This window comes from Nipponia nippon, unplaced genomic scaffold (genome assembly GCF_047370975.1).
Source record: "Nipponia nippon isolate SJK-2023a ecotype South Korea unplaced genomic scaffold, ASM4737097v1 scaffold_3, whole genome shotgun sequence".
NCBI classification, from domain to species: domain Eukaryota; kingdom Metazoa; phylum Chordata; class Aves; order Pelecaniformes; family Threskiornithidae; genus Nipponia; species Nipponia nippon.
In genome coordinates, this window is record NW_028262347.1 from 13,880,943 (window position 1) to 13,894,783 (window position 13,841).

The following is a 13,841-nucleotide window of genomic DNA, read 5'->3' on the forward strand; positions in this document are numbered from 1 at the left end:
GGGAATAGTGGGTTTCCATTTCACTGCACAAGTGGACAAGCAATGCACTTACACATTTGTATCTTAGAACTGAAAACATCCAGCTTCACATTCACCGTTACTCCTCTAAATCTGTTATCTCAAATGCTATAGTCATGAAGAGGCAACGTAGCATTCTTTCTTATGTGGTAAGTTTTGAAAAAGTGCCCGAAACGTTTTCTGTTCCTTGCCAACTCTTTTCAAATCCTTAAATGCTTACATATAGTTTCAGTTCCAAATGGGAACCAATACTGAAGCATCAAAATTTCACTGAACAATATTCATCAAAATTGCTCTGAGTTTAAAACTACTTGCAAATCTACTTGGCTACTTTTTACTTTTAAACCACATGTACTTCATAGTTTGTTTGTTTTTGTTTTTTTGTTTTTTTTTTAAAGTCAGAGTTTTGGTATCAGAATAAGATGCCTTGACAGTTCTAGCATTACTCGTGATCCATTATCATTAAAGCTTTAATTTCAACAGATATACCATTTCCCAATTGGAAGTTTCTGGAAATGCAATCCCAAGATTTTTACTGCAGTATAGTTCCACCAATATCCTTTTACCACCGTAGTTTGTTTATCACTTCACATGTTTCACCTTGCATCTGAAATCCTCAAATAATAGTATGGATGAACAGACATTTTTAAAAGCAAGATGACCTATTATTCTGAATTCCGGTGACACAAGAACAGTGAAGCAATCAGTAAAGAATTAAAGAAAAAAATAATTTAAGAATAGCATCAGTTAGATACTTTCATGGAAAATGATCTTGTGAAAGCAAAGTGGCTATTTTGCTCTTGTAACTCAGGAAGATCTATGACAAGGTTCAGTCTCAGATCCTGTCCAGACTGCCAGTACAAACCTCTAGGGTTTTGTTTAGGGTTGTTTTTTTGTTAATACAGATTATGTGACCAAAAAGAACAACATACACTGTCATTTTATAGCTACTGGTTGAAACTGTCAAGAAGCAGTCCACAAAAGCAACGGTTTTCTAAGTGGAAAACAAATGAGCATGCATTGCAGATTTCTAATGTCATTCCACGTGAACCGATTCTTTATTCAATGGTATTCAGCAAGTGGAAACTTTTTTTCTGCCATCATCTATCAAAAAAGTCTCTTACACATAATCCTATGGATTATTTGACAAAAAAAACCAGGGCAATACAGATACTTTAACAGAGCTAAAATTCAATTTTTCATAACCCAGAAGAAAAAAAAAAGGAAAAAGAAAGGAGGCTATACATCGGGGAACTTGCGTAACAACAAGCAGTTGCTAAAAACCGTTAAAGCTTTTTAAAACTAACCAAACATTCAAAAAACTTAAAAGCAAAGAGAGAATTCTACTGAAAGCAAAGTTCTGCTGAAAGCTACTGAAACACAACTGAAGAGACACATAGCTCCAATATAAAGAATTCTTTCCAGAACACAGGAAAAAACCACAATGTATGGAAATAGACACTGTACAAATCTCTAATGATAAGAAAATGAAACACTAACCAGTTATTTCAGATTTTCTTTGAAGAAAACTATTTTCAGCAATTCCTCTCATACTAGAAGGACAAATATTTTCAAGCAGGATTTCACAAATTAGAAAATAAGTAAATAGCAAAAACCTCTCTGCAAAAGAAACTTAAGAGCTAAACAAGGAGGACAGCAAAGAGAAGATAATATTAAAAGGGGCTAGAAGAGAACTGGAATGAAAAGCTCTGTGTCCAGAACTTTAAGAAGGGAGGACAACCACTCATTTGAAAAGTCATGACACAAACATGAACTATCATTACTATTGCATTTCTTCCTCTAAAATACTTCTGTTATTCTCTATGCTATCTGAATATCCATTGTCCATCACAGTTAACACAGGCGACATGGAATAAGTTACTTCAGATGGGGGGGGGGGGGGGGGGGGGGGGCAGGGCGGGGGGGGAACCGACAAAAATTATTTCTCTGAAGATGCGAGCTGTCTGCTGTTATGGAATGGGGCTGACGGTGTAGTCCTGTGCTCATCCTTGAGCTACCTCTGGTGTAGTAAACAAATATAATTTGCTAACTCAATAAGAAAACTGATCACTCGGGAGTAGGTTAAGTTTTCTGCTGGATTAACAAAAACTGTCTCACCAGTTCAAGAAGCACCACAGCTTGGCACAAGAACACACAACTGGGAGGAAAGAAGCAAGGAGAACATTCTCTTTTAGCAGCAACAGATGCTAGATTGGCTCTGACAATTTGTCTAACTGCACACTGAGCAGTGTAAAATATGTGACTTTTTCTAAACTGAAGAGGCTTAATGATGAGTACCCTCACATACCCTACAGTACAAAGACAGTAAGCTAAAAAAAAAAAAAAGCTTTATTAAATGAATGAGAATTCAAAACACAAAACAGATTCTTCAAAGCTGGAAGAAGATAAACATAGCATCTTAAAGAAACAGGTGTCGAGAGAAGCAAGACACAGAGAAGTTAGAGACCATTTAGCCTAGTTTCAATTTCCAGAAAAAGGTTAGTTAGATACTCCTGTCTTAACCACCTAGAAAATAGGATGGTAAAAGCTAATAAATATGGACATGTGAAAGAAAAAAAAAAAAGTCAAGCTAACCTTTCTTTCTATGACAGGATACGCTTTTTCAGAGGACCAGTACACACCTTGACATTTGCATTATGTTCTCAAAACTGCTACAGAAACATGGTCTAGTAACAGCAAACAGTGCGCAGTTCTAATTTGTCCGTCATCAATATGAAAGCACCAATTTTGTGGCACATAGCAAGGATCTTTCCTTTGAACACAATGTATGCTTATGAAACCGGCAGGCAACACAAAGCTGCAAGTGTACTACAGGAAAGGATCAAAACTAACAAGATCTTTGATAAACTGGAGAAGGGATCTGAATACACAGGATATAATTCAATTTGAATAAAAGCAAAGAACTACACTCAGACATATATAATTAACTGCATAAACATAAAAGAGGGAGTGACTCACTTCACAGGAGCTGCTGCTACAGCAGATCACAAACGGCTCTGAGAAAGGCAGGAACAGACAACAAAAAGCAATAATTTGCTAGACACTTGAAGCAATCTTCTCATACTCCTTGACAACAATACACCAGGCAGACACTGTCCATTTTCAGTACTGTATTTTAAGAAATGTAAGGATGACTGAAGGGAGCATAAGGGGAGAGCAGTAAGACCCATAAGGATATAACATGTAATGGCAGGCTGAAATAACTCCAATTACTTAATCTAGAGAGGGGAAAAAAAGGAGCTGTTAAGCAATCTTCAAACCCAGAGAACACTGAAAGAAAAGCATCAACTGTTTGCCTTGTTCACTAAAGATCAGAATAAAAGGACTGGCAGGAGAACGAAGATAAGAAGACAAACAAGGAAAAAAAAAAAAGATTTTTCAACAGATTTCTTTGGGAAGTGTGGAATCACCTAGAAATCTCCAAACACATCAGACAAGCATTTGTCAGATATGGCTTAAAAACAGTCAATCTTGTCTTGAAGCACAGGAATTGCTGGGTATTGCTCAGCATTTTACGTCACCTGTACAGGGAAGTGGCCTCTGGGACAAGACTGAAGCGCAGTAAAATCAATCCACTAAGTATTGTTATGGTTAAACACGAAGCATGCACCTTGGGGTTTCAGCAAGGCAATAAAAATTTACTCTTGCCCAGCATGAGGACACAATAACAGGTTCAAAATATTAAGAGGCATTTGCCTCAACAGCACTAAATAGCTTAACTGAAGTGATGTAAGCTGTAACTAGGTGGCAAAAGCTGATTACGTACGTTCTTTGAAATCCTCATGAGAGCTTGACAAGTAAGATTCATAGCTATCAGGTAACTGATGCAGCTGTTGCCATCTACACAAATGATGGAGCCCAGGGATGTACCCATAGCAGAGAGTTTTCCGCCACCCAAAAGAGTGACTTACTGGCTACAAGGATACTCAGACTAAATCCATTTTGCCCAATTATAGAAACAGTCTGACTAAGCCTTACAGACAGTTCACAGAAACAAAGCTGTTCCACTAGCCTAAAAAATTTTAAGAATTAAAGAGTGATATACATAAACATAGGCCCAAGCTAGGTGATGAAAAGCTCCCCAATTCCTCTCCCCCCAAAATTTAAAAGCTAATTCTAATGAGACAGAACCAGTTCCAACACAAACTCCTCTCTCCTGTGCCGGTGTAACTATTCTCACAAGCTTCTGCCCACTTGTTACAAGTGAAACTGTATTGCTTCTGTCTGACACAGGTATATTGGGAAGCTGAAAGGGGTTCCTTTTCAACTCTACAATTGTGAAAACTAAGCAAATTACCAAAGAGATGCAGACTTTCCAGGCAGACTTAGGAGGACTCCAACAGTTTTGATCTCACCAACAGAATTTACCGTGGAATCTGCCTCTTACCACAGAACTCAGTGACTTGAAAATATGCATTACTTAAAACCAAAAACACCTCATCTGCCACAAAACAGGAGGTTGAAGATTAAGTAGTACTGAAAGAATCAACTTGAGAAATAAAAACTCTAATAAAATACTCAATAATACTTTCCATTTTGGGCTTAGTTCATCCCTCCTTTTTATTATGTTTTATACTGTTTTAGATCTTTTGAAATACTTTTGTTTGCCAGACTGATTACATGTGCTACAATGAGTTCTCAAAAACATCCAAAGAACCTCATGTACTAAAGTAAGCCTCATTTCAGTGTTTTCGTTAAAATTAGCAAAGCAATACCCAAGTTTCTTAAGGCTAAAGAAGGTTGAGAGAGATACTCAAAGCAGACTTGATAAAACTAAGTTCCTACTTAGACATCAGAAAACGACTCACCTCTCAACTGAGACTATACAACAACTGCTAGCAGGCAGCTCAGGACAACAGGGAACACAGCAGCACAGAGCTTTTGCAACGTAGGAACAGAAAACTACATTTAAAATTTCATTGAAATATATGGAAACAGCATGTTAAAATCCCTTTAAGATTCACAAAGAACTTGAGGAGACAGGAAAATATTATCAAACTGCACAAAACATAACAAGTTATGCAATCATTTAGTACCTTTTGTAAAGGTAGGTAGAGGCAGAAACTGAAAAAGAGAGGTAACTAACAAATCAGAAATTTACACACAAAAAAATACAGCTGAAGGTTAAAACCACAAAATTCACAACTCTCAGATACAAAAAAGTCCTGTCATATCCCTGGAGGATGAGCACTCTGACACAGTATCACTATGACTATTAGACTCTCATACTCCTTCCTAGACATGTTTAATACTGGCCCCAGGCAGAAAGGGGAATACTAAGCTAACAAAACCTTTCAAATGTGTCAGATCACCTGAGTAAGACAAATAGGCAGCCAGAATAAGACAAGAAATAATGAAATAATAAGGAAAAATAAAATCAATAGCCAGGTGACCAAGATACTGACTTAAATATTCCAGGAAACAGCGATGCTGCGCAGAAGACAATATGAGCAAGTCTGGTGTACACCTCTGTACATTATTTATACACACCACACTCTTCATGTTCGCAAAAATTCAAGGAGCCGAGCGTTTTCTGTCAAGCAACCAAACTCTGACAAGTGATAAAATGCTACAAAAACTAACTGAAAAACTGAGAGAAAACAAAGGAAAAGAAGATACCAGAACTAAACCTCCTGCCAAGTAAAATATAGGTTAGAAGACAGACAATGAAGCTGACCAGTTTCGCTTCTTCTATCTATTACATTCTCTCTCTGTTCCTCCTTCATTTACAGAAAAATGGGAAATAATGATCTCAACTCCAACGACCACAGAACTGATTTAACTACAGATATTGATGATACCATTGTCATACCAAGTTAATCCATCCTTTCAGTAAAATAATTTCATTATAATTCACAAAAATAAAATTTGGGCTTTTCTTAACTATTTCTTTAGGGCAGATACCAGCACACAGCTATGCTTCCATTAATGCTGCCCAAGACAACAGGCTGGACTTAAAGAACATACTTACAGGGACAAATCCAGCTCTTTTTATATAAAAACAACCCAAGACAGAGCAGCTCTGGGTAGCTGCCCATAATATGTTCTGTGATTTTCACTATTAAAGTAATGATTCAGTTTACATACTGAAAAAAAAAAAAATAGTGACTATATTTCACAGAATATTCATATTCCATGGCCATGGATGTTTTCTTAACCAGCACTGCAAATGTTCTCTTGCAGCAACATTTCAGTTCTGCATTTCCTTGTGGATAACACACACCTGAAATTTGTCAATAAATGCAATAGTGTTCCATGCAAATGTTTATGCAGCCAAAGGAGAAAAAACAAACAAACAAAAAACCCCCCATGTTTTTAATCAAGAAGATGACAGTATAACTTACACTTGAACTCTTCGTAATTGTCTAAAAAGTGACGACTAAAATAGTTTAAAGGTGTTCCATACAACATCTAAATTCACAAACAGGGAGTGAAACAGGTAATTGTGAGCTAAAGTTAATACAGTGAAAAACAGGACTGAGTTTCCTCCTTAATTGTTTCAGAGTATCTGTATGGGCTTTACATAATACCCTCACCACCAAGGTGGCAATCTAAGAACGTTAGAATTTTTTTTTCCCCTGAACTTAAGAAGACCTGAACCGTAAATAATTTATATGGAACAGCAATGTATCTTCTACAGCAAGTTAATAAATGGCAGAGGTGATGTTTAATCAGTAGCTGTTGTTGAGAGAGTATGCAGTCATTTCTCTCCAGAAAATAAAAAAAAAATAACAAAAAAAAAAAAAAAGAGAGATTCAAAAGCTGCCTGCCATTTTGCCGCATAACTTTCAAGCAAATACAACAAACTGGGGGGAAATGTGAAGGAGTAAGGATCAAATTAGTAGCTACATTAACCACGATTAAATTCTCAAACTACAAATGCAACTAATTAACTGTGCCCTACACAGGTTTTCTGTATAACATTGTTCTAATGTATTAAAGCATTTTAGTTTTATGAAGAAGTTCATATAGATAAACTGCAGTTCAGATGCCCAGATAGCCGCAGCTAAATCATTTTAACCCTCCAAAACTTAGTTAAGCTTCAGCTACAGAAAAAAAATCCAAAGAAACCTACAGACACATGCATGCAAACACTTCCCCTCCCCCATAAAATCCAACTTTGTGTCTCAGTTAATAGGCTCCTTATCCTTAATACTGCAGAACTAACATTAAAGAATTCTGTTGTTTCTAGTCTTCTGTGTCATCCACGCAGCACAGCTAATAGTAACTGTATTCTAAAAAAGCCCATTCACAGTTGTTTGAAACCATTATATGACTTTAGAAAGTAAAATGTATAACCTCTTACCTGAGCATGAAAATTTGACATAGTCGTTGTCTCTATATCTTTCTTTCCCAAAATCTCCATTTTCACTGGTGAATTGGGAAAATTAAACGAAAAGTAGTCTAAAAAGTCAGGTAAATAAGTAGCTGCCCCATGAACAATACCCATTACATAGTAAGCTGCACAGTTTTCATTTTCACTAAAAACCAGACCCACAAACTCTTCTGCAAATCTCTCCATCTCCACAGGAGATAAGTGGGAGAGTTCATTACTGTAGGCATGGATAACTGATGCACCTCCGTTAGGCTGGTGCTCAATATGAATCAGCTGTTTGAACTCCAATGTGTCCAACCTTTTGAGTTTATTTTGAACCCGTGGCTCCTTTAACGAGACAAATGGAAACTCACTGTTCTCTGGTATCTTGGACTCACAGTCCTTCTTGGGATCCATATTTTTCCCATTGAAATCCTTAAGATGATCATCTATGATGCCTTTGGCTTCCTGATCCTCAATATCAGAAACCAATCCTGAGCAGATGGTCTGAATGGATTTGCTGTACATTTTTGGACGCTTCCTCTTCTCATTCTCTTTATGTTTCTTTTTCTTTTTCTTCTTAACTTTTTTAATCTGTAGCTCTTCTGCATTGGTTTTTGGTTTCTCCTTCCCACCTGTTGAGAGGAAAAAGAAGATCACTTAAGTATCTTCATATACAAAACGTGTACTTAAAGATCATTTGAAGTTACCAAGAACCTCACCGTGGCACACAAAGACCAGAGACCAATACCGAGAGTCACAATGTGTATCTTACTGAAAATAAGTTGTAAGAGACACCTGCCATGTTCACATTATGACTGACAAATAAGCTGAGGGGGAAGAAATCACACAAAAAAAAAGTTTCCCAAGGTTGCTTTCATGATGAGTCACAATCCTTAATCATACCCTTTAACTGGTCATCAGCAATTACTATACCAGAAAGTTCAGAGACATTATATGACAGCTGTCAACAAATGTTGCCAAAGATGGGGTTTACAAACAGTCAATGAATATCAACCATCAGCAGCAAGCTGTTCACAGGATGCCACTGCTAGAACCTACCTCGTCAGACGGCTTTATATGGTCATTCTTCCAGAACTAAATAAATTTTGTTGAAATACATGTGGAAACATGTAAAAACTGACATCATACTTCTTAAAAAAATAATTTAAACGAAAAACAAAAAACCAAACAAAAAACAACCACCAAAAACCTAACTTTACAAAACAGAAAAAAGTGCTTCAAGTTTATACAGTATGCAAGCTGAACTGAAAAGAAACTCTAACAGCTTAAAGCCAAAAGTACTCAGTTGGGGATAGTGTGTTCAAGTGATTCCCAAGGTAAACATTCTCCTTTGTTTTGAAGTGTTTTTCCTCAAGTGCTTTTGGGTTGGTTTTTTTTTTTCTTTCATGTAATAACACAGTAGCCAAAAAAACTTCTAACACTACACTGCCCTGAATTCTAGCAATTGAAATAATTTCATGATTTGATAAATCAAATTACTGGACACATTACAGTACAGAATTATATTCACAACAAGCAATTCAAAATCAGCAGGTTCAGACACAGAAGTTTAGAAGTTTAGTCTTGCATTGAAATACACAATTTCTAAGTAATCTCAAATTCACAAAAGTTAAGTTAGCCAGTCTCCACTACTATGCTGTAGTAGACTACTTTCGGGGCGGGGGGGAGGGAAAGATCACAACTGCTGGTGCATAGAATCACACAAACTTCCTGGTAATTAAGAGGTTGGATATGAAAGGTGCAGATACTGGAAAGGAGAACAAGCAATTAAGACGCTTGCCTCTGAGTCTCTTGATGTTTGTGACAGCAGCTACATACCTCTGGGATTTCAGAAGGGGAGGCAGGCGAGCTAGTTCTCTCTCTAGCTTCTATCTTCTCATTTTGTAAGGGGGAAGAAGTGCCCTGAGGTCACTCATTTCTTAGCCCAAACAAGGAAGTGGGCTCTAGGATTTCTTAACCTAATCCACACAGTTAAGAGCTACAAAGACTTCCTTCACTCTAAATCAGATTTAACATAGCATACTCTACAAGCACAATTTCACTTTTAGCTAACCAAGTTCAACCGCCAAAAGGCACAGTATCCTCGTGAAAATCTGTCCTTTCATTAGGCTAAATTTAATGTAAAATCAGCGTGGGCCTCTGCAATAGGACTGCTTCATTTGGTAGATGCAATATTCACCACTTCTTTGTTAACATCTTCCTTCTGCCACAAGAGTCTAAATCTAGTGGGCATGGAAAGACCAGAGAGAGCAGCAACACGTGTACAACCAACTGCCTCAGCCTTAGAGGAGTCCTGAAAATAGTTCGTTGAGGGTGCCAGGGTATTTGAGTGAGATGTCATCACCTGACTAAAATCACCTGCTGCTCACATTCTGGGGTACTGTTATGGTGTCATTACAGCACCGGTTCCATTTAGGGGGAAATAAAAGCAAAGAAATGGGTTTATGACAGTGGGAAGTTCCATATTACAGGCTCAATCCAAACTTCAAAATATGGACTACAGAACGGACAATTCTTCCCCTCCACCTGAGTGCAGGAATACACAACTAGAGAGCATCCAAGAGTCTACAGGTATTTCAAACTCTTAAAAATGCTTTAACTTACCATTTTAAAATAATTGTTTAACTCCGAACGTGCAAATTCGTTGCTATATTGACGGATATCAAAGAAATCAAACATTTCCAGATATTCTACTACTTTGAATATATAAAATATGGAATTATAGCACTGAATGCTGCAGCAAGGTGAGGCGGGGGAAGCAGGGATTACCTGTCAACCCATTTCACTTGTTCTCAAATGGAGCTCAGATTTTTGTAGGGACCAGTCACTCAGATCTGGGACTTCATGCATGGCAGGGAAAGGATGGAAATTTATATTCATTGGGGTACAATCAGCAGTAATATAACTCACAACTAAATACAACTTCTAAGTTTAAAGCAAGACGCTATTTGATATGGCAAGAGCCATATTGCTCTCTCATACTTTAGCGTGTCTATAATCATCAAAGAAAACCTTAAAAAGACTGAAGATCAGCATCTATACATCCAGTTATTAAATGACATTCCATTAATACTAGTTGAAATGTAAAGTACTTACATAAAAGATGGGTATGAATCTGTATCTGTGCAAAACTACCTCAAAAATTGCTGACTTCCATTTCTACAGTACAAGAAGGAAGATTACCTGATTTCCCCTTTCAATCTCTCCCATTCCCTGCCTTTGATTATATCTCCTGAGAAGTTTTACTGACTAACAATCAATTTCATTCGACTTCTCCTGTAGTATGTTGTGGGTGGTGTTTTAATCCATCACTTAATGTATTTCACAGAGGCAGCTATGCAAAAAAAAACCCAACAAAACGAAAACAAATGAACAAAAAACAACAAAAAACCCCACCACCCACTTTTGAAGTTACAAAAGTAGCCATCAGTAAACAGCACTCAGAAGAGCAAAACCATGGTCTCAGAAGCAGTGGTGCTCTTAAGACAGAAACAACAAAAAATCCCAAATGTAACATACACAGTTAAAATCAGATAGATGGAAGGTAAAGCAGTGTCAAATTATGCAAAGTTCACATAAACACATCCAAGGTTTGCACTCAAAAGCAGTTGTAAAAATATGTTTTAGTTAACTTGGTATACACCTACGGAAGTACTCAAAACCTTCTTAAGAGGGATTACACTAAGAGTTTTTTAAACTGAAGAACATTTATCATTCTCTGTTTGTATTTACATCGTCTCCATGAAATCTTCAGAAGGGAAAAAAAGCTATTAACCACAGGATAAAAATAATTCTTTTTCCCGTATCCAACACAGTCCTCCCTCCAGCTTGAAAAGAAATTTTCTGTTCAGCTTTAAATACAAATATTTTAATGATATAGACTGTTTTTATTTTTGATCACAGACTACAAGGGCTATGCCCTTACACATACATCAAGTATTAAAGTTCATTAGTACATGCTTTCCAAGGTCACAAGAAGTTGCAAAAATGGTGCGCACAATTTGGAATCAAATAAATATCTGCTAGCAGCCTCTCATCTCTGAACACAATGGTCTTTCAGAGAACTTTTTGGATCTCCCTGTACCAAAAAGGATAGAACTGAGGCCATTTTTAATTCTGAAACACCTGGAAACCAAGAGAACAATAATCACTGAAGGAACAAAAGGCTGTATAACAAAAAACCACCAGAAGATCTACAAGGGGAAGTAGCAGAGAACCCTGAACTGCTACTTGCAAATGGGAAGGGGGCGGGGGGGAAATCACAATGGGGAGTCTCTATCCTTGGGAGACAAAAATATTCTTCAAGGGTCTGAGCTACTGATGCCACTGGAGAGGAAAAAAGCCTTAAAACACAGAAGTCAGAAGAGAAAGGGGATTCCAAATGGGATTTTTTCAAAACATTACTAGAACTAAAGACTTCCAAAAAAATTACATACCAACAAGAGTAAAACTTAGTTCTCTAAAAGCACTTCAAGCAGAAATGGAAAGATAATATGGTTTCAAGAACTGATTAGTTGTTTTGAGTCTTTTTCAAATTCACACAAGCTTATGCTACTGTATACACAAGACAAATTCTGTCACGAACTCTACTTCATTTTCACACGGGCAGCAAATGACGTACTTAAGAAAAATTATTTTTAGATACTTCAGACACCATATTTCACAGAGAAAATTATATTTATATTATAATGTTAAATTGAATACTGAAACACTGGAAAAACGTCAAATTCATAATTATTTGTTTGGCCTTCAAACGTAGCTATATGATACAGCTGAGCAATCTAAGATCTCATTGCCACAGATGGGTAGAGTCCAACTCCCCACTCTCCTCTGCCACTGCTCCTGGCACACAGTCCCACACCATTCCTGGCACTGACTGATGCACAGTAAATTGACTTAACTTAATGGCTCAGCAGAAAACTTTACACTTTGCTACTAGATTAGTGAACAGAATTGGTTCACGACATTGTCAGAAAGGAACTAGAGCACGGAGACCACCGATAGCAGGCAATGAGGAGTAGCAGAACCCACCCCTCCTTGGTGGCAGCAAACCACTTGATCTGCTAGGCTACACTGCCCACCATACCTTCACCTGTCCACCCTGAGCACTGAACAAGGATGAATTTTTAAAGGTTAAAAAAAAATCCCCCCCCCCAACACTACCTTAACACATATGAGATAGGACCGAGTTCCTAGCAAACCTAAACAGAAAGTTGCCCAACCCAAAAGCTTGAACTTTTAAATTTAACATTAAAGTTACACAATTTCTCACACTGCTTTGACTTCAATATATGCCCAGCTTTAGAATATTTGTGTTCAATTGTTTTAGCATACAGCCAAAGTTTTCCTGAGGAACACAAACACAAAATGGAAAACCGATTTCTAGAAGTAGTATTTCTCAGCAAAGCTTGAATAGAATTTCAGGCACATTTGTAGCCTAAGGCTTCTACTCCACTGAATTTCAAAGATCTACTCTGAAGTAGGTGTTTAAAGCTTCTCAGAAGTTGCAAAGACTTCAATAGCAAAAAGAATTAGTTGGCTGAAATACCAGGATTGCTATCAGTAATGCACAATAAAGTACTTTCATCTTATTCTTCTTTTGCATTAGCTGTAGAGAGGAACAGAAACACACTCATTCAGTCACTCCTCTGCTGCAAAATGTGCTGCTTCTTCCAAAACCAATAATGCTGCTTTGGCACTTGGCTAACAGACACCAAAAAAGAACACCTGCCTTCAGCGTCTCCCCAGGGCAGTAATCCAATTACCTCACAGCAGACATTCAGAATTTGGTGAAAACATAAGCAAGCAATCCAAAAGGCTACATAAAGATCCAAACACTGTAAGACTGAGATATCCAAACTAACTTTCTTTTAAGCAAGATCTGGCAGCAGCAGTGCAGTGCTTGATGCAAGCTAACCTATTGCAGCTCTCAGGTAATTACTATCGAGGCACACACTCACAACCCAACACCTTCAAGGCAGGTGTTTCAGACAGTCTTCACCAGCAATCACAATAAAGGTATGTACATACATACACACACACCCCCCGCTGGAAGCTCATTTCAGCCAAGACAGTAGCCATTTTGACGTGCATGGCATCTTCTGTCTCTAGGTGTTCTGAGATGCATTTAGACAAGCACAGCTACTGGAACACCTATAAACAAAACAAAAAACTTTTTTCCACTGCATGATTCAGAAACACGAGACAGCAGTTTTCACTGGTATTAAAAAAAGTCTTCCAGTTAAGATGAGTCAGAGAACTGCTTTGGGACTCCAAGAATGAGGAATAACGGGGGGGGGGGGGGGGGGAACGAAACGACGACACACAACAACAACAACTTTGAGGTCACAGCTCCCAAAATTATTAGGGGAGGAACTTTCAAAAGAGCATTAAATAACAACGCTAAATTGTTCTTTTCCCACCTTGTTCTAGCTGACAGCTAGTAGCAGGAAGGGCCAAACAT

At 37.6% G+C, this 13,841-nt stretch overlaps 1 protein-coding gene across 3 annotated transcripts in view; it reads right to left on the reverse strand.

Moving 5' to 3' along the window:
* RSBN1L (round spermatid basic protein 1 like) overlaps window positions 1–13,841 on the reverse strand; it is a 53,084-nt gene that overhangs the window by 19,526 nt on the left and 19,717 nt on the right. For 2 of the 3 annotated variants that reach the window (XM_087767942.1, XM_087767941.1), the window contains one exon: window positions 7,346–7,989. In XM_087767942.1, the coding sequence (XP_087624068.1) occupies window positions 7,346–7,989 (644 nt within the window). The remainder of the gene's footprint in view (window positions 1–7,345; window positions 7,990–13,841) is intronic. The other variant, XM_087767943.1, reaches the window with a different exon arrangement.